The sequence below is a fragment of the Carcharodon carcharias genome, chromosome 6, assembly GCF_017639515.1.
Source record: "Carcharodon carcharias isolate sCarCar2 chromosome 6, sCarCar2.pri, whole genome shotgun sequence".
NCBI classification, from domain to species: domain Eukaryota; kingdom Metazoa; phylum Chordata; class Chondrichthyes; order Lamniformes; family Lamnidae; genus Carcharodon; species Carcharodon carcharias.
Window position 1 is genome coordinate 152,305,991 of NC_054472.1, and position 27,896 is coordinate 152,333,886.

General features: G+C 40.5%; 1 protein-coding gene across 2 annotated transcripts in view; it reads left to right on the forward strand.

The window, feature by feature from the left end:
* Positions 1-27,896, forward strand: part of rhpn1 (rhophilin, Rho GTPase binding protein 1) — a 113,623-nt gene extending 85,727 nt beyond the window's left edge. For both annotated transcript variants that reach the window (XM_041190423.1, XM_041190424.1), the window contains 8 exons: positions 458-645; positions 1,696-1,852; positions 5,049-5,168; positions 8,439-8,633; positions 9,859-9,935; positions 17,901-18,047; positions 20,542-20,700; positions 22,931-27,896. In XM_041190423.1, coding sequence (XP_041046357.1) covers positions 458-645; positions 1,696-1,852; positions 5,049-5,168; positions 8,439-8,633; positions 9,859-9,935; positions 17,901-18,047; positions 20,542-20,700; positions 22,931-23,137 — 1,250 coding nt within the window. In that variant the 3' untranslated portion in view covers positions 23,138-27,896. The remainder of the gene's footprint in view (positions 1-457; positions 646-1,695; positions 1,853-5,048; positions 5,169-8,438; positions 8,634-9,858; positions 9,936-17,900; positions 18,048-20,541; positions 20,701-22,930) is intronic.

Here is a 27,896-nt window from a genome sequence, read left to right on the forward strand (position 1 = left end):
TCAATGACTTATGTACATAAACACCCAGATCTCTCTGCTCCTACACACCCTTTGGAATAGTATCCTTTATTTTATCCTGTCTCTCCATGTTCTTTGTATCAAAGTGCATCACCTCACACTTCCCTGCGTTGAATTTCATCTGCCCACTCCACCAATGTGTCAATGTCCTTTTGAAGTTCTACACTGTTCTCCTCTCAGTTTACAATTCTGCCAAGTTTTGTGGCACCTTCTGATAAAATTAGCTATCTCATTTGGCTACATAAAAGTGACTGCATTTACAAAGTAATTAATTGGACATGAAGTGTTTTGGGGCATGCTGAAGACATGATGAACACGAGTTGGTGCCGTCTTTTTCCTCCGAGCACCACCTGTAGTATATTCTATATTCTTATGTTACACAAAGGTTTTGCTATGTTCTACAAGCATTATACGAATATGTCATGTCCAATTTCACCAGGTGCATTGAACTACTTGAAAGAAAACTTCTCTAATGCACCAAGCCTTGACATGAGCACGCCATCCCTCAACATGCTGGTGCGTCTGATGATCGCACAAGTACAGGAATGCGTCTTTGAAAAAGTGATGGTGGCAGGAGTTAAGGACGAGTTCTTAATGCAGCTACAGAGTGCACAGGAAGCTGCAAGGGTAACATGTTTCTCCCGCTTATACTATCTACACTTATGTTGGGAAATTGGTGCTAACCATTTGCCATTATCTTTACAAAGGCACCAATAATAACCTATTAACACACTGCCTTTTTGGGCAGTTCAATAAGTAATTGCCCTGTCTTTTTCAAAGGCCTCTACTAATTTAAATTGGTTTTCGCATCAATTTAATCATGATAAAAGATTTCCTTTTTAAATGAGATTCTCCATGCTACTGATAATTGAAGGAGGCGATTGCTAGATGGATACTTAATATTTTGTAAAATTATGCTAATTATTTCATTTTTTGATCTTTCCATGTATAGTGGACACATCGTGTTAACACAAATTCACCACTATAAACAGTAAACTATGTACTTGATCCAAGGATGGGACTCCCAAAGTATTCCTTTCAAATTGTGTCAGTAAGATTGGAGTTCTCTTTTTTAAAAAAATGTATTTAATTCGTGATTTGTCTAGTGTATACATGAAATCATTAACTTTTTTAGATTTTTTTTGCTACGCTTGTGTTCCTACTCTCAATATGCAGGTGTCTCATGATTAGCAGCAGCCATCCCCTTCCCCCCCAAAAAATGGAAGACCTCTGAGTTTAGAAAGGCTACTTGAAAGCAGAGGAAATTACTTTCAGATCTTGTTTTTTACACACGTGTGGTTTTCAGTAGCATAACGATCAAGGACAAAAACCTTGCCTGCTTTTTTTAAAAAAATTCTGTTCTTCTCCTTCACATAAGGTTACCGAAGGTATTTGTAGTACCATGACTGAGTTGAGTGAACATGGTTAATATTACTTTGTGACATGTTACCAGAAGACATTTGAGGACAGTTGAGAGCAGATGAAGAAGATTTGCCTATTCTTAGTCTTTGCTTAACATCCTGACTGGTATTACAATTTCTCATAGGATGCACATTTTGGGGAGATCTACAGGCAGGGACCACTTTATCACTTTATAAAGGCAGCATACAATCACTGTAATTCCAGTAACATAAGCTTTATTTTGCTGTCCTGAATCATTATTTTATTGCTGTGTAGGTGGCAGATGTGTACTCCTTGGTCTATCAGACAATGACACAACCCCCAGTGAAAAACTACGTTCCGTTCTCTTGGACAACCCTGGTTCAGGTCAAATCCGAGTATTTCAAAGCAGTTTCTCACTATTTTGCAGCAGTTGCACTGTGTGACCATATGAGTAAGTATCGTGACAAAATTTGGTAGCAGATTTATGATTGATGTGTAAATATATTGTTTAATGAGATTAAAGAGAAATATTTTAACACTAGTCAATCTCCATTGGCATTGAACACAGGGATACAAAGTTGAATAAAGTTATCGGGTGAGATTGGATTAAAGGGCATGGGGATAATTGGAATTTTAAATTCCTTTGTTCACATTTATAAAATAAACTGTGTGTGTGGCACCTGTACTTGGGCGTGCTCTAGTTTCAAGTTTACAAAGGCAGGGCTATTCTAAAATTCAGAAGGAAATGTACATAAATGTACAATTCTTAACATATAGTATTTATCCATACTGCACACCTACTTGGTGCAGATACAGCAGCATTGGAATAGAGTAAGAGACAGAGGACATCTGCAACTTACTACAAGCTCAGGAGCATGAGTAAGAAGGGGCAGGTTATCTACTCATTATTGTATCTACCTTGATGTGTTACTCCACTGCTCAGGCATGAGAATTATGAAAAATAATGAGCCATCACTGAAAGCTCAATTGAACACTAATGTCTTTACTAGATTTGAACTATACACCCATTAGCAATATAAATACGTTACAAGACAAATATGTTTCAAGACATCATACATAACGAGCACTCAGCAAGTAGTTAATCTCCTGCTAACTGTACTTCTAGCAGCTAAGCAAGCTGACCTGGCTTCAAATCATATTTTGCAATGACTTTTATCTTTTCTTCCCAAACTGAACAAAATGTTTCATTGACAAGATCATACTGTCCTATCATCATCCACCTTAAGCTGGAATTATCTAATGAAGTGTTTCATTCTTTGTTCAAACCACAATATTAGAGACTCGTTTGACAATTTGTATATGTTTAAACTCTTTTAGTAACTCTCCATTCTTCTGGCTGTTGCATTTGCTTTCAAGATCTTTATCAGTTACATCAGCTTCCTTACCTGGTCTCGCACACGAACACATTTTATGACTGTAGTACAATTAAACAATCCAAGCCTTTTAAGTTGCTGACTTCTTACAAACTGTTGTTTGGAGAATTAGTTAATTTTACAAAGCATATAAACTTAAACATGCCTCCTAGTTTCTCTGCCTTTCAAAAGGAGATATTGTCAATCAATGTCAGTTTGTGTGTGTGTGTCTCTCTCACTCCGCAGCTTTCAAAACCCCTGAGACCATTTAGATCAACTCAATGAACATTTTTTAAAACACATCAGTTCCTTATCTTTGTGTTCTCAGACATGGTATCTCCAGGTTTCTGTGTATATAAAAATTCTGCAAAGCTCCAACTTGATATCAAAACAAAGCAGAACTTTTAGACATGTCTGTTTATTGGTTTCAATTCATTTTATGACTTTTGCTTGTTGCTAAGCATTCCATAGGTTTCCATACAGATCAATGCCTGTAATGGAAGAAACCATCCTGCAGCTGTTACACCCTGCACAAAGCATAAATTTCTGCATTTCATTTAAACTATCGATGCTCCCCTTGGATCGAATAGCTTGTTCAAATCTCAGCCACAAATTTTGATGAAAATTTTAGCATCTCTTAGGTTATTCATCCCGACAAGGAAAACAGTCAAACATGCAAAACTTGTCAACCCTTTGGTTTTTTTAAATATAATTTTATTGCAGCTATAATATTTTTCAATAACCTAGGAGACATGATTGCTTTTGAAGATACAGTGTGCTAAAGATATGACCTAAATTTCCAACCTTCTGACCCTCCTCCAGAAACTACAGTACTTCAAATATATGTGCCTCATCAATCAACCAATCAAACCCATTTGGTTCACTAATGTCCTTTAGGGAAGGAAGATCTGTCATTATTGCCTGGTCTGACCCACATATGTCTCCAGACCCAAAGTAATGTGGTTGACTCTTAACTGCCCTCTACAGTGGCCTAGCAAGCCTCTCAGTCCAAGGGCAATTAGGGATGGGCAACAAATGCTTGTCTTGTCATTGATGCCCACGTTATCCTTTCATTCCATAAAAGGATTAAAAAAAACTAAAAGGATGGAGAGAAAATTGTAGCTCTCTCAAAAGCATCTCTTAACAGCTTATTCAAACAAACATAACAATGTATTTTTGTTGAGTCATGTGTGTAGCCTTCCCCCAAAAGAAGTACAGTGGAAATACTGGTCACACGAGTCCCTTTTGAGCTCCACCAGGCAGCTAATTTTAGACAGGTGTTTTTAGGGATCTGGGAAGTGCAGGAACATAATGGGAGAGATTGAAGGCATGCTGAATTAGTGAGGCTTTAGAGTCCTTTTAAAGCAAGAGAGAACATGATAGCAAGGGAATTCTAGAGACAAAGATATAATGGTTGAAAATGAATCAGTCATTTAGCACTGAGATGAGAAATTTCTTCACTCATGGGGTTGAGGATCTTTGGAATTTTCTATCTGAGTGCTGTGGAGTTATTGAGTCTATTCAAAACAAATTGAAAGATTTTTGAACACTGAAGGAATTAAGGGACGGTTGGATAGTCTGGAAAGGTGGAATTGAGGTAGATCAGCCAAGATTGCACTGACTGGTGGAATAGGCTTGAAGGGCTGAAGGGCCTACTCCTCCTATTTCTTATGCTTTTATGGAAGACCTCTGCTGGAGTTTGGAAAATCTGTAATTCAGAATCCTTGGAATAGCAGATGTGCTCTGGGTTTCAAGGGCTGGAGAAACCAAAATAAATTAGCTGAGGTTTTGTTAAGGCATTAACAAGCACAAGGTCTTGAAATCAATTCACTGGGAAGCATAACTATTGAGCATGGTGAAGGAGGATGCAATGATGGTGTGCAGCTTTATGCAGGAGAGGACTTCAGCAGAAAGCTTCTGGATTAGTTGAAGCTTGTGATAGTGCAAACAGGATGAAAGACTGGCAGGAACTGCATTGGAGGAATGAAGGGAGTGGGATTATTTGAGGAATGGTAAGGTAGGTAACGGGTAATATTCCAGAGGTGGAGAAAGGTAGTCTTGGTGATGGGCTGAATCTGGGGTCTGAAAGCTTGGCGAAATCTCAAACAAAATACTGAGATCGAATGCCACTTCGTTTCAACCTAAGTGGACAGTTAATAAACAGATATGTAAGTGCTGGATAACTAGGGAAATCTCTGGAAAGTACATGCTTCAGGGAGAATTTGAGGGATAAAAGGGCAGATTAGTATGAATCACTTTGCATATTTTTTTCAGTGGGTCCTGACGATGAAGAAAGTGAACAAGTAAAGGCCCTTCAGCAACTACATGTGACAATGCCGGAGGGTCCCTCGTTAATCACAGTACTGAAAGATAAAGAAGAGCGACGTAAATTAGGTATGCAATGATTTTGCAAGACAAATATTTCCCGATATTGTTGTCATAAGTTAATCCTCCCACATTCATATCTCTGAAATGTTACGTTTATTCTAAGTTAGTTTAATAAAGCTGTGAACTTTGGAAAGCTGAGTCTATTCAAAACGAGGCATAATAGCTCTCTGCTGAAGTAATAAGTACTAATAATTCCACATGTTTACAAACAATCTATCATGTCAAAATGACTCATCAGTTTAAACACAATGAATTACTTTTTGACGTGCAATGACTGTGTTTTGTACGTAAACATGACGACCTTCTGCACTAGCAGCATCCCACACATAGCAGTGAGATGCCCTATTTTTGGTGGTTTGATAGGGTATGTACGTTGGCCAGGACAATAGGACAGGTTTTCAGATATTGCCACAAGGCCTTTAGAATCTTTGTGAATCACTGAAACTGAACAATGGGATTTTGATTTAATACCTAATCTACATGAGTATTTCTTTAGTTGTGCTGTGGAGTATTCCTGCTCAGATTACAACTTCTACATTGCATTAATGTAGAAAAGCATCACCAAGTGCTTCAGAGGCTTAGAAAGAAATGTACGTTGAGCCAAAAGAAATACATGTTGAGAGGGATGGGCAAAAGCCTGTTCAAAGTTATGGATTTAATGGAAAGGCTGAAAGGGAGGAGATTGAGAGGTAGGGAGATAAACTGAACAAAAGTGGGGGTATGAAGGCTAGAATTGGATGAAGTGTGTGGGAGGAAAGGGAGGGTGGTTGCAAAGATGAAGGAAGTCACAGTTTTGAGGGCAGGGATAAAGAGATTTCATCGCGAAGATGCAAATTTTAAATTAGAGGTGTTAGGAAGTTAATTTCAGTCATTGGTAATGGTATATAGGTGACAAAGGCAAATATAGGTGGCAATGTTTTGGATAAGCAAAAGGATAGATGGGAGGCCAGCTTGTATATATGAGAATGTTCAAGCCTAGATGTGATTAAAGTATGGATGAGTGTTTCAGCAACAGTGGACTGAGGTAGGGTGGAACCAGGCATTGTTCTTTATATGGTCTTTGGGTTTTTTGGTTATATGTTCAGCCTCTACTGGAACCAACTTAGAGACCTGGAGGTATTTAATCTTGTCTTTCTTTATTCTTTCACAGAATCTAGGCATCACTGACAAGGCCAGCATTTGTTGCTCACCCTAATTGCCCTTGAACTGAATGGCTTGCTAGGCAATTTTAGAGGGCAGTCACAAGTCAACCATATTGCTGTGGATCTGGAGTCACATGTAGACCAGACTGGATAAGGGTGGCAGTTTCCTTCCCTAAAGGACATTAGCGAACCAGATGGATGATGGTTTCACGGTTACCATTACAGAAATGAGCTTTAAATTCCAGATTTGTTAAGTGAATTTAAATTCCACCAGCTGCCACAGTGGGATTTGAACCCGTATCCTGAGGCATTAGCCTGGGCCTCTGGATCACTAGGCCAGTGACATTACCATTACATCATTATCTCCTCCTACTCTTGCTCCATGGTCTGTGCTCGGTTGGCATGGAAGTGGAGACAGTACTGTATGATCTGGGCTAGGGGAGAGCAAAGTAAACCTTTGATCCTGTTTGTAGTTATTACCGATGATCACGGTACATTAATGGTACATATGTACATGCACACATTGATTGAATGTTGAGCTCAGTTATTTTTCTTTATAATCAGACACCCCACTGACCTGCTCTCCAGCCCAAAGAATAGCTACTTTGGGTACTGCAAGCACCTGTGGAGCACTACTGCATGTTAGGCTCTTCAGAAACAGAGCAGAGTGAAACCATTTGGATGGGGAGAGCAAAAATAAGTTTATTTTATTTTTTTGAAGTGACAGAGTAAATGAAATACTTATTTGTATTTAAAGGAAGATTGACAGTTTTGCATAGTTCCTTAACTTGCAAGTGTAAAATATAGATTATTTCATGTTTGTGTATAGCGATGAGATAGTATAATTTTTATACTGTCTTGGGGGGAAAAAAACCCTTGTTCCACTTAATGTCAGAACGGTTCTTGCAGGGAGGTCTTTTTAATTTCTTGAGGTAGAAGGCTATCAAAAATGCTTTGGAACAATGTGCTAATTTTCAGCTTACAATCTTAAATGCCATCTGGTATTTCTAGCATTTGTAGTATTCAGTGCCATCTGGTGTATCAAAACAGAATAACAGTACTATCAAAATAAAAGCAAAAAATTGACGAAAGGGTGGAATCTTGTTGGAGCGGCGGGTGTCCCAGCGGCAGGATCGGAAGTGAGTTGACTTCCGCTCAGAGGCTGGTCATGCACAATCATGTGGCAGGCCAGTAAATTAGTTATGTATAGTTGAGGAGCATGACCAATTGCACAGCAGGGTTGGGCAAGAATTCGCCGACCTTTCTGTTACCTCACAGTGGTTGAAGGTCCGGATGCCATATTTAAACACCCCCTGGACAGGCATCCATTCCTGCAAGGCAGCAGCATCATTCTGCCTGTCTGAGAGGAGGATTTTAAACCTTAACTGCTGCTACCCCTCTCCATTCCTGCCACACCTGGATGCCTGGAACCGCAAGCTACCTGTACCCTCTATCAGTCACCTTTGACCTTCCCTCCATTACTCTTAGCCCTCCCACCATTAGCCTAGCCCTACCTTCTGTGACCCTCAAGCCACCTGCCATCAACCTTGATCAACTGTCTATCAACCTAGGGCTGCCCCTGTCACCATTGTCACCATTAATACCTGCTTCATCAATAGCATATTATCTTCCATTCTCTTACAGTACAACACCCCTCTGGAACCTGTTGGTAGAAAGCTCTTAAGAATGACTCAGGGTTAATTGTGTCATTGATTTCACGCTTGCCTTTGTCTCCCCAAGGTGGTATGGCTGAAATTGGGAGCTCAACGTGGTTAGGACTGTGGCATAAACCTATTTTCTTATTCATAGTATAGTATAATTTTTTTTTCCGTTTCCACACCAGTCCTACTTCTAGCCTCACTGAATAAGTTTCCAAAATTTGCACCAGATAAGTGTCAAAACTTCCCAAAGCTAGTTTCAGCATTTCTAATCCCTAAGTTTGAAATGGAATGAAAGTCTGTTCTATCAAGTCAAGATTGAGCTCAAAACTTGGATGCATTGAAGTGAAAAGACCATTATGAACCTAATGTATCACCAATCTCCTGTAGAATTGCAGTTTGATATAAGTAATCACTGCAACAAATATTCTTCTGACTGTCTCTCTCATCCTCACCCCCAATTTTATTTTTCATAGGGAAGGCTCATTTGAAAAAAGCAATAATTAAGCATGAGGAAGCAATGAGGATTCACAGTCTGTGTCGGATTCTGAGGAAGATGGATATCCTGCAGGAGGTGCTAGCTGTTGTCCACAAACGATCACTGAAGAAGTACTCTGAAATCGATCATGAGGATGACTTTTTTGATACTGTTGAAGCTCCAGAAATTCATCGTAAGTTATAGCACTTTTTTTATTGATGATCTGCAATATTTGACTGTCCAGCCATGCAGAACACACAAAGGGAATGATCTCTGAATCTGACAGAGCTTAACTTCATAAATTCCAGGAGCGGTCGGCTTCTGCCAAATGGGCCTTCATATTAGGATTCCACAGTATTGTGTTTATGGTACAGAGTTCACATTTCAGTTCGGTGAGTTGAAATGGAATTTAGTTAAAGTGTAATTTACGGTTTCATATCAGAAAAAATGATTATTTAAGCAGACAGATTCATAGAATCCTAACTGGTTGATTATTGCCCTCTAGGGAAGGGAAGCTGCCACACCAGTCTGGCCTTTACATGACTTCAGCCCAACACAATATGGGTGACTGTTAATATCCTCTGATGTGGCCTAGCAAGCCACTCAATGCAGCTGAAGAACAATGAATAGTAACTGTGCCAGTATTAACCCACATCTTGAGAATAAATAAAACAAAAGGAACAAAAATATTTGTGTTACTTTGTTTTCCATTTGAGTACCACTCTGTCAGTGCCACATAGCAATATAATATAATTTGTCTAATGTAAAAGCAATTTTATGCATCAGTATGCCTTTTAACTCATTAGTGTTAGGGCAAATATCAAATACTGCATAAAGCTACTCTGCCCAAAGTATGTATTTCAGCTCCAGGGAAACACCTGTTACTGCATCAGTGTGATTTCCACCCTCTTCTCCACCTGCCCACCTCCATTTCTCTCACACTTCCGTTCCAACAGTTAATTTAGGACTAAATTAATGGTAGCTTTGGCAGCGTGACCATGATACTGCATAGAAATAGAAGTAGGCTATTCTGCCCCTTGAGATGGTTTCAATATTCAATTAGATCATTACTGATTGCATCTAACTGCATTTATCTGCTTTTAATCCATATCCCTTGATACCCTTGCATAATAAAAATCTGGCAATCTGAATAGTGAAAATTTTAATTCACCCAGCATTCACAGCCTTTTGTGGAAAGGATTCTCGGTTGAACATGACCAAACTGATTTTGTGTATAACCAATCAGCAGAGGAGGTTTCCCATTAGTTTACTGAATTGAAACTGGGTCTCCGAGGCAAAAGGACAGCATCATGGATTCCCATGATGAAGACTCACTTAGTCATTTTCTTGAAGACAGGACAGGGAAGAAGCTGTTTCACTCTACTGTGCGTTCAATAAGCATTCACCTTCCTTTGCAGCAAAAACACAGCAGAAACCAGAAATTAAAACTCCAAACTTCTCCAAGGTGAAAGTCACAGATATTTTTCACAGATTGGTAAGTATACTGTTCATCTGTCACTAATAGAATTCTGCTTTTATTTTTGATGTATTATGTCCTGCTTAAGTGGTCAGTGAAAACCTATGATGTTTCACATTATTCAACTAAGCGTTTTAAGGATAGGGAAATTTTATTGACCAACAAGCCCATATCTTTTTCATTGATCTAATCCCATCTACCTGCTTCTCATCATAACCATGAATCCATTCTCTTTCCAAAGACTGGTCTAGTTGACTCTTAAACCCATTTGCACTGTCTACCTCAGTAGCCTTCTCCAGTAACTCCACAACTTTATTTAACTTCCCTTATTCATGTCTTCCCAGTTGAATGTGCACCTGATGAGATTTGATCACTTCACCATACCTTGCTTTAAAATTCTCATCCTTGTTTTCAAATCTCTCCATGGCCTTATCTCATCCCCTCTCTATAATCTCTAGTTCTACAGCCTTCAGAAATGTCTACGCTTCTCCATTTCTAACCTCTTGAGCACCCTTAATTTTGATGAATCCACCGATGGTGCCTATACCTGCCAAGGCCCTAAGCTATGAAATTCCCTTCCTAAACCTTCCTGACTCTCTATCTATCTCTCTTTCTTCTTTTTAATTCACTCCTTAAAACCTACCTCATTAACCAAGCTTTTTGATCATCTGTCCTAATATCATCTTATGTGGCTCAGTTGCAAATTTTGTTTGTTAACGTTCCTGTGCAGTGTCTTGATGTTTTAAAAGTTAAAGGTGCTATATAAATACAAGCTGTCATATCGTTTTTGTTGATTCTCTTTGAAATTTCAATTTGCACACAATGAAATTTGTATCATACTATAAACAAGCCTAGCTGGGAGGAAAGACTTTATACAATGGGCCTGAACTTCCTCAGAGTGGCAATCAATATCGGATTGCCACTCCGTTCCCAATTTCTTAACTTAATTATTTTCGATCGTATCTTGCCCGACCTTCCGACACAAGCCAAGCAAGAAAGATCCAGGCACTGCAGTGCATCCCCGGGGCCTAGCATCAAAGTGCAGGTGAGTCAAAGCACTAGCTGCCATAAACCAGGGAAGTTAAAGGTCCATTGAAGTTTAAAGTTCCTTGACAGACCAGGGTGAAGGTAAGTGTCTACTAAAGTAAGTTGAATAGGGTTTGGCGGGCGGTCAGAGATGGTGGGTGGGGGGATGGTGTTGTTGGTGTGAGTTGGCCGGAGGTTGTGGGGGTGGGTTGGCTGGAGGTCAGCTGGAATTTGGGGGGGGCGTGGGTTGGCTGGAGGTCGGTTGGAGTTAGGGGGGGTTGGCCTGAGGTCAGTTGGAGGCTGGCAATTGGGGAGGGGGTTGAGGGGGTGTGGTGGGTCGGAGGCTGGGAAATAGGGCATGGGGATGGGGGTCAATTAAGAAGGGTTTGGGGTGTTGGGAGTTGTCGGTTAGAGGCTAGGCGTGTCTGGGAAGGTGGGGGTAGTGGCATCGGTCAGAAGCTGTGCTGAAGGGTGTTGGGGGGGGCGGTCAGAGATCAGATGGCAGTGTTGAAGGTTGGCTCGGGCCTTGGGGTGGTGGAGGTATTGGAGGTCGGGCCGGGCCTTTAAAGCTGGGTGGCTATGAGACGTCAGGTCAGGCTTTGGGAAGTGGGTTGGGTGTGAGAGATTGGGTCGGGTCTCGGCTGGTGGGTGGGGGTGAGAGTTAGGCTTGGCGGTGGTAGGGTGGGGGAGAGAGTTGAGCCTGGTGGTAGTGGGTGGGTTTGGACGGTCTGAAGGAAGAGTCCCCATTATGATTGGGGAATCCTGTGGGTTGGGGAGCTCATGCCAGGTGGTGTTTTCATCAGCAGTCCCTCAGAATCGAGGATGACGTCTGTCAGGCTTGGTGAGACTTCAGATGACTGTGTCCAATTCTGGATCCACATGTTCTTCTGCAGTGAGGGCATGTTGTTGCGCATGGGAGTGTAAATTGCAGCCTCATTTGCCTTCCTTCCACTTCCTCTGCCATTGCCTCACTGTCGAGTCGTTGAGCCTCGAAGTGGCTTGCACCTTGATGGACCAGGTGGTGCCATGCTGAGCGACCGGCAGCATTCTCCTCTCTGGCAGTGGTGTTAATGCCTCCGCGCTTTAGGGCGACCTTGAGCGTATCCTTATACCTGCAAAGTTTATTTTTTTCTTGTTTTGACTGCAGCGATGGTGATCCTGCTGGGTTTAGTTTCCTAGGCAAGAGAAATGGGACAGCCTGTTTTTGGGGCATAATTTCTCACCCCCTCCCCAATCGCGGTGAGCAGAGGGTATCCTGAAGAGGACCACTCAGTCGCAGATGCAGCTGCCAAAATGCACCCCTGTCCCTTCATAGATGCCCAACGACCGTCACACATCTGCTTATGTGTGGAATCTTGGCTGGGGGCTTCCAGGTATCACAGCCCTGCCCCTGTCGCCAATCCTCTGTTGCCATAGGGCTTTCCGCTTAACGGAGTCTGTGCGTGGCATAGTTTAACGTGGGGACTCCGATGCACAGCCAAGTTCCACATGGTCTTGGCGGTTCCGGATTCAGTGATGATGGGCCATAACATTTATAAAATCTTTAATTTTTTTAAAAATCAGTTCATCTCCCTGAGGCAGAGAGCTGTGAAGCTGAGAGATTATGTAGCGTGCACTCGCACCTGCCCGTCTCACATTCCTCCCCCTGCCCACACAGGCTGCTGCTGGCATTTCACCTTAACTGGCCCACCACAATGAAATTGCCTGCAGGGCCAATTCGTGGGCGGCGGTCGGCTCCCCACCAAGCCCACACGCCAAGGGCAAAATTCTGCCCATGAAGGCGGAAATAAATGATTTGCATCAATAGGACCATAAAAAGAGCAATTGTAGCCCAAAGTGTGTTCTGAACTGGGTCCAAATCTTAAGTGATTGTCTAACGATAGGGTTTGAAGAAAAGTGACTGGTTGAGGAAGGAATGGAGGAGCATAACAGAGCAGGCAGAGATGTGGATTGACAAGAGGCTGTCTCTAATTGCACCCTCGCTAAACTAGCCGAGTCTGAATGAAGCCAAAAAGAAATATTACAGATATTGGCAGAGCAATAATAAAACTGAAAATTTGTCAGTGCCAAACCACCTAAAACTTCTGAATTCTGGGTGTTTTCTTATTCCAAATAAAGGAAGAAATTAATTGGTCTATTGGAACAAAAACACTTGGGGATAAACAATGGAATACACTGAAATAAGTATAGAAATTTTGGCAAAATATTCATCTTTACAGAATTTATGCAGCTAACTAAAAGGGGTAAGCTAGACCAACATGCTAAGGCTTGCTTCGTATGTTCCAACAAAGGGTCAAAGTTGAGCTTAAAAAGGTCTCCAAGGGATCAAGTAATTAAAATTCCTAAATATTTAAAACTGTTTAAGGAGACTTTGAAGGGAAGGGAAGAAAGAAGGTAACTCTTTGCAATAGAGTTAAATAGGAACAATTTCAGTCTTTTGCAAATTAATTTTAAAACCTGAAATATGACCAAATCAATCAAGAATAGAGAAAATATGTCAGAGAGATGAGGCTGGATCAGAGATGTAAAGAAGCAGGTCATCAGCATACAGGGAGAGTTTCTGCTCAATTCCACCCTGTATATCTTCACAGGGGCTCAATAGCAATAGCGCAAAGTAGGGTGGAAGAGGGTCAGCCCTGTCTGGTACCTCAATGGAGGTCAAAGAGTTTAGAGTGGATATTATTTATGCATACTGAATAACTGGTGAGGAATACAATAGTTTTTATTCATTTTCTAAAAATGGGTCCAAATCCAAAATTTTTGAGTGTTGAAAAGGTAGTCCCATTCCTCTCTAACAAAAGCCTTTTCTGCATCACTAGTTACAAGAGCCTCAGGGAGAGGAGTGGCTGAATGCATATAAATAATATTGAAAAGGCGCCTTAAATTAGAGAACGATTGCCTGCCCTTTATAAAACCTGCCTAGTCAGGAGAGCTAATGGATGGAAGGACAGGTTCTAGACTTTAGCTAAGGCTTTAGCTAGTATCTTGAGATGCGCATTTAAAAGGGAAATAGGCTGGTATGAACTGCAGAGGATCCCTATCCCTCTTTAAAAGAACAGACAAAGATGCCTTGCGCAGCATAGGAGGGAGTGTATTAGAGAAAAAGCATTCCGAAAACAGAGGCAATAATAATGGAGAATGTGTGATGTGAATTTTTTTATAAAATTCCATTGGAAATCCATCAGGCCCTGCTGGTGCCTTATTACTTTGCATGGATTTAATTGCCTTTAGTATTTCATCTTGGGAAAGGGATACTTCTAATGCATTCATAGAGTCAGACATTAGAGATGGGATGTCAATAATATCAAAAAATTGTGAAATAAACCAGGATCTGAAAAGAAATCTGAGGTATAAAGAGTGGAATTAAAAAGTTTGAATTGATCATTGATCTCCTGATGATCAGTGGTGGTTGACCCTGTTGGAGTAGTGATTTCAGTAATAAATTGAGAGGAAGCAGACTAGTGAAACTGGTGAGCTAGGAGTTCTACCGGTTCTTTCACGTGCTCATAGAATGTACCACATGATCTAAGTCTAAGCCTTTCTGTTTGTTTAGTAGAAAGAAGATCAAATTCAGAGTGTAGAGCCAGATGCTGTTTGTATAAGACTAGGATAGTTGCAGTAGCATACTGCTGGCTCTGTAAGAGAATTTGGTCAATTAATTAGGACAATTTTTGAGATATTATGTTTAAGTTGAGCAGTATGTGAAATTATTTGTCCACATAGATAAGCCTTCATACTCTCTCAGACATTAACAAAGAAAATATGTGTAGTAGTATTAAGTACTATTACAGTATCATTTTGCGAGGAAATTAATTTAGTAAAATAGGGCCTGCCAGAAGAAGAGAATCAAGACGAGAAACATGGAGTCGTATTGCTAAAACTAAGGGGGTATGATCAGAGATCACAAAACTATTGTATGTGCAAGATTGAATAAATGGAAGCAGCCTCTTGTCAAGGAAAAAATAGTTAATACGCAAGTAGGTGTGGTGAGCAGAATGCTGATGGGTATAGAAAACGCCATGAGTCTACCAATCTGAGAGTATCCAGAAACGACCTGATGGCTGAGGCTGATATTGATATTGGAACAGATTTTGTAGATGAGCAATCTAAATTTGGGTTAAGAACACAATTAAAGTCTCCTCCAAGAAGTAAGTGAGATGAGTCTAAACCAGGTATGGAAAATAAGTTTGAAATGAAATAAATAAATAAAAATGAAACAGTGATCATCCCAGTTGGGTGCATATACACTAGCTAAGATCAATGGACTGTTTAAAAAATTCTGCCTTGTACTATAACATTGAGGCCATTGGGGTCAGCAAAATCCTGAGAGTGAACAAAGGGAATGCCTTTATGGATTAGAATTGCTGCACCTCTCGCTTTACTATGAAAATTAAATGAAACATCGGCCCAGTCCACCCCTTCCGCATTCGAAAATGGTCAGATGTACGTAAGTGAGTTTCCTGCAGGAAGGCAATGCCCATTTTTGAACACTGTAAATGAGAGAGAACTTTATTTATTTTAACTGGGTGATTTAGACCTTTCACATTCCAGGTGATAAAATGGATTGGACAACCACCCTGTGAGGCCTTAATATTAGTGGACATTATGATAATAAAACCGTATCAAAGCATGTGGTCCTCATTGGTTAACCATTACGGATAAAGGATTAAATATTTTTGAACCAGAGCTCATCTACCTGAAGAATGATAAAAACTGATCAAAAGGAAAGTAATATGTATATTTGGAAAAGAACACAAAAAAGAAAAAAGAGAAGGGAGAAAAAATAGATGGGGAAGAAGGAAAGCTTACTTCACCTCCCCAAATGAGGCGAGTGCTACTCCTCACAGCTAGTATACCATTCATACCTATCTTATCAGTGTGTCTTGGAAAGAGAGCCCACATTAAAGCAATATACAATCAAATATGCTGAACAGAAGTATTGTAAAGCTCAGCATATGCTAAATAAGGCCCAGTCTTGAGTTGCTGGATCTGTTCGAATCTATCCCAATTAGCATGGTGGTAGTGCCACACAACATGATGGAGGGTATTCCAAATCTGAAGGCGGGACTTCGTCTCCACAAGGATTGTGCGGTGGTTGCTCCTACTGATTCTGTCATGGACAGATGCATCTGTGGCAAGCAGGTTGGTTCAGGATCAGGTCAAGTGTGTTCTTTCCTCATGTTGGTTCCCTCACCACCTGCCGCAGACCCAGTCTAGCAGCTATGTCCTTTAGGACTCAGCCAGCTTAGTCACTAGTTGTGCTACCGAGCCACTCTTGGTGATGGACATTGAAGTCACCCTTCCAGATTACATTCTGTACTCTTGCCACCCTCAGTGCTTCCTCCGAGTGGCATTCAAAATGGAGGAGTACTGATTTATCAACTGTGGGCAGACTATGCATGGTAATCACCAGGAAGTTTCCTTGCCCATGTTTTACCTGGTGCCAGGAGACTTAATGGGATTTGGAATTGATAGCAACTCACTCCCGACTGTATACCAGTGTGCCGCCATCTCTGCTGGGTCTGTCCTGCCGGTGGGGCAGGACATATCCAGGGATGGTGATGGTGGCTTCTAGGGCATGATCTGCAAGGTTTGAGTCCAAGAGTATGACTATGTCAGGCTGTTGCTTGACTAGTCTGTGAGACAGCTTGCCCAATTTTGGCACAAGCTCCCTCCCAGATGTTAGTTAGGAGAACTTTGCCAGGTTGACAGGCTGAGTTTGCCATTGTCATTTCTGGTGCCTGGGTCCATGCCATCTAGTTTCATTCATTTTTGAGACTTTTTAGCGATTTGATACAGCTGAACAGCTTGCTAGGCCATTTCAATGGGCATTTTAAGATTCAACCACATTGCTGTGGATCTGGAGTCACATGTAGGCCAGACCAGATAAGGATGGCAGATTTCCTTCCCTAAAGGGCATTAGTGAACCAGATGGGTTTTTACAACAATCGACAATGGTTTCATAGTTTAGACTTATAATTAGTTTAGACTTATAATTCCAGATTTTTATTGAATTCAAATTTCACCATTTGAACCCAGGTCCCCTGAGCATTACCTTGGGTCTCTGGATTACTAGTCCAGCGACAATACCACTACACCACGACCTCCCCCATGACTCTATGGGACAGGTGGAACCACTTGTTCAAAGGCACTCAGTGCTTGATCGAAGGACCCGGCATTGGGAAGGCAGGGAGGGATGCTGAAAGCCAGTCGCTGCCCTTGCCTCAGACCTCCCTTCCTATCCCTATGATCCCCATCCTGCCCTCATTCGCTTATTGATCCTGGGCCTGTTGCAGGTGCATTGCCAGCAGCTTCCACAGGCAATGGAGAGCTGCCCATCTCTGGGTGATAGCTCTCAGAGGCTGGCTTTTGTCCCTGCGATCCATAGCCCCAGGGAAGGCCCGATGCTGGCCACTTAAGTGCAGTGGTCACTTTATATGTTAGGCCTTCCTCAACTGAAGCAATCTGGGACTCTCGCCAGTTCTCCAGCTGGCGGGCGAGTCACCCGTTGCAAACATTAAGTTCCATCCTATGATTATAAACTTGGGCAGGGCAAAGTCTAATGTAAGACATTGTCCCATTGTACTGCTTCTGCAGATTGCGTTTCATTTGTTTTCTTTTGAAAAATTATTTCTTTATTTGCATAATAGTTGCCTCCATTCCCATGTTTAGAATATTCCTATACCAGGTGTGTAAAATGAATTCTGGGCTATCTGCCCGTCTCTTATGGAGCAGTGAATCCTCTTTATTGAGGTGAATAAAGGAGGGGTACCACTTTGTTATTAGTACCATTAAGTGCATTGGTTATTGCAACATTTGTCATGAGTTGAACAGGTTGAAGGAAGGCAGATGAGAGCAGCTTCATTATCCACAGAAGTAGTAATCTGAGTTCATAAGTGCATTTGTAAACAATATGTCTTCCCTTTTTTCTTCTTTTTCCCTTCTTCCTTTTTAAAGGGGCCTTTGTCAGTTTTCTCTGCCAAGAACCGGTGGACCCCAGCTAGAGAAGTTCACCTTAAGAAAAGTGAAAAAGGATTTGGATTCACTCTGCGTGGAGATTCACCTGTCCTTATCGCAGGAGTTGTACCTGATGGCTCTGCAGATGTAGGCATATTTTGCTCTGTTTTACGTGTAATGTAATTATTTTTGCATCTCTATATTTACAACTTTAAGAAGAGAATCACTTCAAAAAACGAATCAAGCTGCTAGAAATACACAGCAGTTATGACACATAAGCCATTCAACTCAACTATCCTGTATCACTGTTTATCTGCCATGTCAGCAAGTAGTACTAATCATATCTATCCTTCCTATTCCAATATCTCTTATTTCTTATCCCTTCATTCACACATCTAATCTATGGAATCACAGAATGGTTATAGCACAGAAGGCGGCTATTTGGCCTGTCATCTCTGTACTGGCCCTCTGAAGGAGCAACTCACCTAGTTCTACTCCCCTGCCTTTTTCCCGTAGCCCTGCAAATTTTTCCCTTTCAGATAATGATCCGATTCCCTTTTGAAACCTTCAATTGACCCTACCTCCGCAACATACTCACAGTGCATTCCGGATCCTAACTTGCTGCATGAAAAAGTTTCTCCTCGTGTCACGTTGTTTCTTTTGTCAATTACCTTAAATCTGTGCCCTCTGGTTCTTGATCCTTCCACCAATGGGAACAGTTTCTTCCTTTCTACTCTGTGCAGACTGCTCATGATTTTAAATACCACTATCAAATCTCTTCTCAAACTCCTCTTCTGCAAAAGAAAAGTGCTAACTTCTCCCATCTTTCCACATAACTGAAGTTCTACATCCTTGGTGTCATTCTTGTGAATAATTTCTGCATTCCTCTACAGCCTTCACATCTTTCCTGAAATGTGTTGCCTAGAACTGAACATAATACTCCAGTTGAGGCTGAACCAGTGTTTCATAGAAGTTTAACATAACTTCCTTGCTTTTGTACTGTATGCCCCTATTGATAAAGCTCAGGATGTGATATGCTTTATTAACTGCTATCTCGACTTGTCCTGCCACCTTCAATGATTTATGCACATATACAATATCATCTCTCTGCATTTTTCCTACCAAAATGAATCACTTCACACTTCTATGCATTAAATTTCAACTTCCACTTGTCCACTGCCAATGGTCACCCATTCCATTTCTCCCTGCAAACTCTCGAGCTGCAGGGTGACCACATCTGTATATGTGCTATCCACAAAACTGTTAACCTTGCAGAAGTGCTGCAGTGATGCCAGCTGTTGCTCAAGCTCTGAATTTCTCCTCATCTCAGTCTTAAATGAGAGACCCCCTATTTTTAAATTGTGTCCCCTAGTTCTAGCCTCTCCCACAAGGATAAATATCCTTTCAGCATCCACCTTGTCAAGCCCCCTCTGGATTTTGTATCTTTATATAAGACCATCCCTCATTCTTCTGAACCCCAATGGATACAAGCTCAACCTGTTCGACCATTCATCGTAAGATAACCCCCCCACCCCTCCATCCCGGGTATCAATCGAGTGAACTTTCTCTGAAATGCTTTGAACGCATTTATGTCCTTCCTTAAATAAGGAGACCAAACCGGTACCAATGTCCTGTACAACTGTAGCAAAACATCCTTACTTATATATTCCATTCTGCTTGCAATAAAAAACAACATTCAGTTTGCCTTTCTCATCACTTGCTGTACCTACGCACTAACTTTTTGTGATTCATGTACCCAGACACCCAGAACCCTCTGTACTGCAGTCCCTCTCTCCATTTAATTAATATACTGCTTTTCTAACTTTCCTGCCAAAGTGGACAAGTTCACATTTTCCCACATGAGACTCCATCTATCAAATCTTTGCCCACTCACTTAACCTATCTATGTCCCTTTGCAGGCTCCAGTGTCCTCTTCACAACTTACTTTCCCACCTATTTGTGTCATCAGCAAATTTAGCAATCACACATTCAGTCCCTTCATCCAAGTGATTGATATAAATTGTAAATAGTTGAGACCCCAGCGCTGATCCCTGTGGCACTTTGCCAGCCTGAAAATGAAACATTTATGCTCTCACACTTTCCTGTTAGCTAACCAATCCTGTATCCATGCTAATATGCTTCACAGTGATGCTGGTCTGCTCCAGTGATCCTGACCTGCTTCACACTCCTCTCGGTCTACTTCACAATGATCCCAACCTCCTACATATTTGAATAGAAAGAATTCTATTATGGGCCTTGCTACACTGCTGTTGTGTTTGATACCAAAAATGCTCTGCTTGGTTTATTTTCTCCATTTCTTCTCCTAATTTTGCTTCGTCATCTTCTGTTAAGATGGTGGAAAATTGGATAGTAATTGGACTGCTGCCAATCCAATTCAGTGAATTGAGAAACAAAACTGCTTCCCTTTCTGGGAAATTGTCTGTTTTTACCACAATTTCCCATGAAAAAGGTGAAATCCCTTGTGCGAAGTCACAGGTGTGAACTCCTAATTAGCACTTCTTATGTGACATGTTTTGCATTACTTGGAGCAGTACTGTATAGGTTTCTAACTGTGATACTTGTGGTGTTCTGTAATAATGAGATGAATTGCAACTGACACATGTTTTATTAACTTTCCTAGGAAGCTGGTCTCCGAGAAGGAGACTATCTTGTGTCAGTGAATGAACAGGATTGCAAATGGTCCAAGCACACTGATGTAGTTCAGTTATTGAAAAATATCAGCACAGACGGTGTCAGTATTGGGGTGATAACTCTGATTACCTCTGAGCAACAGAACAATGTGAGTATTTATCATTCAGATATCATTTTACTCGAGCTGGTTGTTGTGGAAGTCAGTATTGTAATTAGGATGTCACCATGCATAAAAGATAACTTATTGAATAAGTAATTTCAGGTATTTACAAACCTGCAGCAAGATCAGCCTGATGCATATTGGGGGCTGAAGTTTTGAAGCAGATGGCAGTGCCCAAACAATGGGCTGGAAAGCCTGGGGTAACCCTTCCTCGACTGTTTCTGGGAGCCCAGACCCAATTCTATGGCCAACGACCAATTAACTGCCCAGCAACAGGGCTTGTTTACTTTTAAGCTCAGAGACCCCACCTCAAAAAGCTGTTGGTCCATCAGAGGGCCTGCAGCTCTCGAGTCCCAACAGCCCTATCAGGAGCAGTGTCTAGTGCTGGGACTGTACCAAGGTCAGAGCAGCAGCAATGGAAGCCACTAAGGTGAGTTGGGGTCAGGGTAGCCAGGGCCGATCAGCCTTTGGTAGAGGTTGTTGATGAGGGCAGAGCGTGGTGTTTCCACAGGGGACACCCTTGCCACCAGGGAGCCTTTCCATGGGCCACATAGTGCCCGATCAGGAAGGCACCCCACCCACCTCTAAGTTCACAGTGAGACCGCCTGCTTTTACTGGGCATTCTCCCCATGTAAATATTAATTGGCTACTTAAGTGCCTCAATTTGCCTTTGGACAGGAAGGTCTCCTCAACATTTCCTGCTACAGACATACTTGCATGGAGCCAGGAAGACAATGGGCCCTCCATCCCCTCCCATCTTTCCAGATTCTAAGGTGTCCCCGCCTTTGTGAGCCACATTAAATCTGCTGCCAGCATGTACTGGTTAAAATTAAATATCATTCTGCTTCCTCAAAATAAAACTATAAAGCATTTCTGATAGATTTTTTTTTTAATTGAACCATTTTCTGTATTACTGGGTATCTGGAAACTAGACAAAGAACCAGATGCCTTACTTTTTTATTCTTTTATGGGACATGGGTATTGCTGACTAGGCCAGTATTTATATTTCCCATCCCTAATTGCCCTTCAGAAGGTGGTGATGAGCCACCACCTTGAACTGCTGCAGTCCATGTATACTATTAGTGTTACTGATCTCAAATGGGTTGGTGATAAAGGTGGTGCCTGAGTGCAACATTGGATTCAGCTCTAGGTTAGATATGTGAAAAATTAGCACAGGTTCCTGTCACTGCAATTCATTGATCCTGGCTTAGTGTGGATGTGGATATGATTCGGTTCAATTCTGACCTCTTCCAGAGTGTGAATAAATTTCCAAAATTTCTTATCTGGGTACTGCATGAAGAATGGCCAGTTGGACAAAGCAAGGAGAGAGAACAGATGGTCAACCTGCTCAACTCTCCATCTTGCTCTGAAAGTCACTGGGTCTTGGGAGCATCCCTCCACACCCTACCCCCCATAACCACCACTCCCTTCCGCCATGGTGACTCTCTCTCTATCTGATTTTTTCCATTCTCATTCAGGGTATTAGCAACTGAATTCCTCTTGGCCCTTCTCCACATTAGCATGGCTGAAATTGGTAGCACACTGTCTGATAGATCGAGTGGAAAAACATGCATCCTACCACTTAGTGATGTAGAGCTTCACAGCTCCAATGCAGTATGCCACCTAGGAACCTTTGAATTTAGCGTTATTGTTTTTTTTTTCCTGAAAAATGTTCCGCTGGCAAAAAGTCTTGTTCATCCTTGTTCTAGCTGGCATATATTGGCTCCTGATTGATCAATGGTTTGATTTTAAAATTCTCATCCTTGTTTTCAAATCCCTTATGATCTCTCTAATCTCCTCCAGTCCTACAATCCTCTGAGATATCTGCACTGCTCTAATTATGGCCTCTGGGACATCCCCAATTTTAATCACTGTGTCATTGATGGCTGTGCCTTCAGCTGCCTAAGCTCTGGAATTCCCTTCCTAAGACTCCAACACTCCTCTTTTAAGATGCTCCTTTAAAACCTACCTCTGACCAAGCTTTTGGTCATCTACCCTAACATCTCCTTATGTGGCTTGGTGTCAATTTTTTGTTTTCTAATGTTCCATGAAGAGCCTTTGGATTTTTTACTACATTAAAGGAACTGTTGAAGTTGTTCAAATAAGACTGTGAGTCTGCAAATTAAGATTCATTAAACAAGCTAATACTTGGAATATTTCGGGGCATTTTCACTGAACAGTTTGCCAAAGATGATTATCATTCTGCTTTTCTTTCCAGCAAGCTGACAGAAAATCACTTCTAGGTACAATGTCCTCAGCAAGCATCTTCTCTGGGAATGATAAGGAGAACAGTAGGAAAATTGCTGATTCTAGCAAGAGTCCAGGCTTGCTTCTCACCTGGAACAAGAAGAAGAATTCAAGCAAAGATGGCAGCACTCACAGCTTGCCCTTCATTGCTGTAACAGATGATGGATCATTCTACTGAAAAGTCTTATCAGTCCTAACTTATGAGAATTATTTACTAGTTCCACAAACATATCCATCTCAATTAAGAATGAGAATTATTTACTAGCTCCACAAACATATCCATCTCAACTAAGGATGCAGAATGGTTCTTTAGAAGTTCATCTCACTTGAAGCCCTATCAATCATGCACTACAAGATGTATTATCACTCAGCTCCTTTCATAGGGGAGGCAGTGGCATAGCGGTAATGTCACTGGACTAGTAGCTCAGAGGCCTAGATAATGCTCTGGGGATGAGAGTTTAAATTTTATATTGGCAGCTGGTGGAATTTAAATTCAATCAATTAATAAATCTGGAATCAGTAATGGTAATCATTGATTGTCATGAAAACCCATCTGGTTCACTAGTGCCACCCTTACCACCTCTGGCCCAGATGTGACTCCAGAACCGCAGCAACGTGGTTGATTCTTAAATGTCCTCTGAAATGGCCTAGCAAGTCACTCAGATATGCTAAGCTGCTATAAAGTCTTTGTTGAACTTGTATTAAACTGTTTCTATACTGGAAGACTTGTTTGTCAAAGAAAATGGTAGTGGGGTGAAGTCAGACGCAACAAATCGGGGCTTTGATATTTTGTTGTAGTTTCACTGCTGCCAGTTTAGTTAAAGTGGAAGGGCTTTCAATGCTAGGCTTGATGAAAGGTTTACCCAAAACATTTGTCTTTCTCTTTAAGATGCTGAATGATCTGCACATTTCTAGCATTTTGCATTTCTACCATATATACTCAAGTAAAGCAGAGTTTTTTAGATCAAATTTTTAGGCCAAAAAGTAGGGGGTCGACTTACACGTGAGTAATATTTTCGAAGGTTTGAAATCCATGTATTTTGAAGGGACAACTGTTATTTCGAAAAATATTTACCAATTATCTGTAAGCTAGGCCATGCTTTTGGTAGGCTGAGCAGCAATAGTCATAACCTAGATTTTTCTTGAGTACGATGAGGGCAAAACCACACACAATCGCCATGTTCCACTTTAAATCTACAATTAAAGATATATCTCTCACTTTAATTTACGTTAATTCTATTGCCATCCTCTCCCATCGTCTCTTGTAGCAGAGGATAATGTACATAATCCAAAAGAATTAGTACATTCGACCATATGAGGAAATTAAAATTACAGGTAGTAACAGGTTATTTATCATGTTGGCTGGTTTGGAGAGCATATTGGCAGAAGTACAGTTTCCGACCTGGCAACACTTGATAGCATCTGTTTTGCTGGCGTCCTGCCTCTGAATGGATTAATAACTGACAGTATTTTTTGTCTCAGATAGCTTTATAAGACGTAATTTGGAGCATGGTACCAGAGGATATGTGATAAAGTGTAGGTAATCTAATGGTATTGGTAGCATGACTATAACACCAGGGAATTATAGTTACTGGTTTACACAATTTTAGTGTAGCATCGTACAACAAAAAACATGAAAAAAACTTGTTCTACTATCCCTTAAAAAATAAGATTGACCTGTACACGAGATATGATTTGGCTAAAAGTGAAGGGTCGACTTTTATACGAGATCAACTATTACTTGAGAATATATGGTAATTGAGCTTTTCCTCACTGGATGAGAGTTTATTAACTATTTTTAACTCATTGTTAATAAATGACCATTTCAAGCTGTTGTTTATCAGATCTCCCATCATGACAGGCCTTATCTTGCTTAATTTTATGCTTACCAGGAGCTTATGCTTTTCCCCTTCAGCCAAAGTTTTATTTTTGTCCTGTGAATAGTTTGTTCATAGCTTGTTGTGATCTGTCTTCAACAAAAACAGTGGTGATCTAGCAGATTATCAGAAGGCAATATTTTATTTAAAATAGTATTAACCTGCCTCAGGACAAATGGTACACTAGAGGTTCAAGATCCTTCTGTCTTGTCCCACGGGTTTCAGTATTACTTTCTACCCTGTAAGGCATTTAATTTGTGTTCGCTTATTCTAACTGTTCTCTTGGTTTGATCCTTCATATAATCTGCAAGTTGGAACCTGCCTACAGTGTCATTTACTTTCCACCGCTTTCTCACTGAAAACAAAGCAAGTTATATTGCATGTATTAGGAAGTTGTGCTGGGTTTAGCTTGGTAGAATTAATTTAATTTATCCCTTGCTGCTGTCATGTAGAGATTATCTCAATGACAAAAACTTAATAAAAAGCCCAATTAGATTTTAATCTAGTTGCAATTTTTCTTTAACATTCTGTTTATGGCCAAATAAATGGCTGTACTCAGATCTGTGAATAAGACAAAAGAATCTTCATCCTCCATCTACCATTGTCCCAGAGACTTGAATCTTTGGCATGAGTTCTATCGAAAACGTAGTTTTTTAAAATATACTAAATTTAATTAGCTGTTCCTGCAAATGTTTTGGGTGGATGAAACTGCACACTATAAATTTTAACAGCTGTTGAGCATCATGATACTGTAAATTCATGCATAATGGCTAATAGCAGAGCCTAAAGCATTAAGCCTGTGGAATTTTGGGTTTGGGCAGGGTTCAGGCTACATTCTAAACTGAATCTTTAACTGCCTCCCCTATCTTATATAATTAAATTTCAACTTTAAAACTGGCAGCAATTAGAAGTCTGACATTCAGTACAGAGATTCACTGAAATGTGTCACCTCTTTGTTTTCAATGTGAGAAAATGTAGCACTTATTTGTCTGTTTTTTTAAAGAAATCATTTTTTTGTAGGTGCTAGTCCTTTGCCACTGGATGAAACTAACTGTAGGTGACACTTTGGAAAAAGTTAATTCATGGGTGACTAACTTGCCATTGGAAAAGCATGTGAGGAATTTATTTGTGTCATGTCCATTCTCTATATTCAGGCACAATTATCTGTGTTTTTGTAAGAAAAATTTCATAGTCACTCTCAGTGCTGCTGTACAGCAACATAAACTAACTGTCCAGTTGAATGAGTTTTATCTCCTGAAGAACAGTTTGACCAGTTCAGTTTGCTGGAGGAACAAGGAGTCAGTTAGAAAATGTCTGCTTTTATATTCACAGCTTCTCATGCATACATGATTGAGTTGAACAACATAAAATTCTATAAGTAAAAAAGCATAACTGTGGAAAAAAAGAAAAATGTAACATTTATGTGGCGCATTTCAGAACTGCAGGGCATCCTAAAGCGCTTTACAACCCATGAACCACTTTGGAAGTATAGTCACTGCTGTAATGTAGGAAACATGGGCAGGTACTATCATGGAATTTGCAGTTTCTGAATGGATTAAAAATTATACCTGGTATTTCATATAAAACCATATATTCATATGGTTTATATGGGTCAGTGCCAGTAGCACAATGTAGTTACCTAATGAACCATTATTACTTTAGAGCAGAGCTGGCAATCTAGGAACAATCCAGCAACTTACAAGGTTACTTAGACAGTACCTTCTTTCCCTGAAACTTTACTGGTAAGATGGACAAAATCAGGAATGTTTTGGGAACAGCAGCATCTTTTGTTCTACCCTATTCTGACTGGAGATATATCACTTCTTTTTCATTGTTCCTTGGTCAACAATCTGGAAATCTCTACCTAATGTTATTGTATAGCACCATCACAACAAGAATTGGAGCAATTAAGGAAGATGGCCCATCAATATCTTCTCAGGATAACTAGTGACAGGCAATAAATGCAATCTTGCTGGTGCCAGCCACGGTCTGTGAATAAATAAAAAATTTTTGAAACAATAACTGAAAGAGTAGAAAAGTGTAGCATAAGGGATAAACTATTGTAAAAGCTGTTATCCTAATAACGCATTTTTCATGAATTTCTAAGATTCTGTTTTATACTTTTACCCATTCTTGCCCGTTTGCCATAGACCATGATATTACTGAGAAAATTTGTGAAATATACTGCCTGATCCCATTATGGTAGTTTGAAGATATTTGAATGACTTGTAATGACTAGCCTAGCAGTTTATTTAAATAAGTCATCCTTACCACCCCCAGCCTGCCTTATGATGTTTGCAAACTTGTCTCTGCTGACCACTTTTCTGTGGAAGAAGCAGCTCAGATCAGGAGTCTTTCCATTCAATGCCCCAGTGGGTTAAAACAAACAATTGTACCAGCTGCACTCTGTCTAAAACAGGTGAGTCCTTGCTAGATATGAGTGATAATATCTTCCAAAGCATACTTGGTTAAGAGATTTAGTGCCAGGCTGAATGCTAATCTGAAATTTGTATGAAAAGTTTCAGGAAAATTATCTTTTTTTCACAACTACATCTGATTTCACAAATGAATTTATTTGCGTAAATGTTTTCAATCAACATTTCCTTGGTGTATGAGAGGTTCATTCATCCCCTGTCTTGGAAGAAAAAATTCGGAGCAATGGTTGGCTACCATTTTCATATCCCATGCATTAACAGCTGATATTTCAGCAATCAACAGTTGCTACCAGCATTCTGAATTCTGCCCTACAGTGCAAACTGAGTGAATTCAGAGCAACAGAAGCAATTTTAAACGTAGAAGCAAGTTATCAAAGTAATTGAGTTCTGAGTGGATATGCAGTTATTTCAGGACATAGCTTTTTTTCCGTCCATTTTGTTTACTATTTTTTAAAAAAAGGTTTCCATTACAATAAACATGCAGCAATTTTGTAAAATTATTTTAAAATTAAGACTATAGCAGAACTAAAAGGTTATTGGTTAATATTGTGGCAGTGTAGAAGTTAGGCACTGTCACTTTAGAAAAAAAACAAAAAAACTGCGGATGCTGGAAATCCAAAACAAA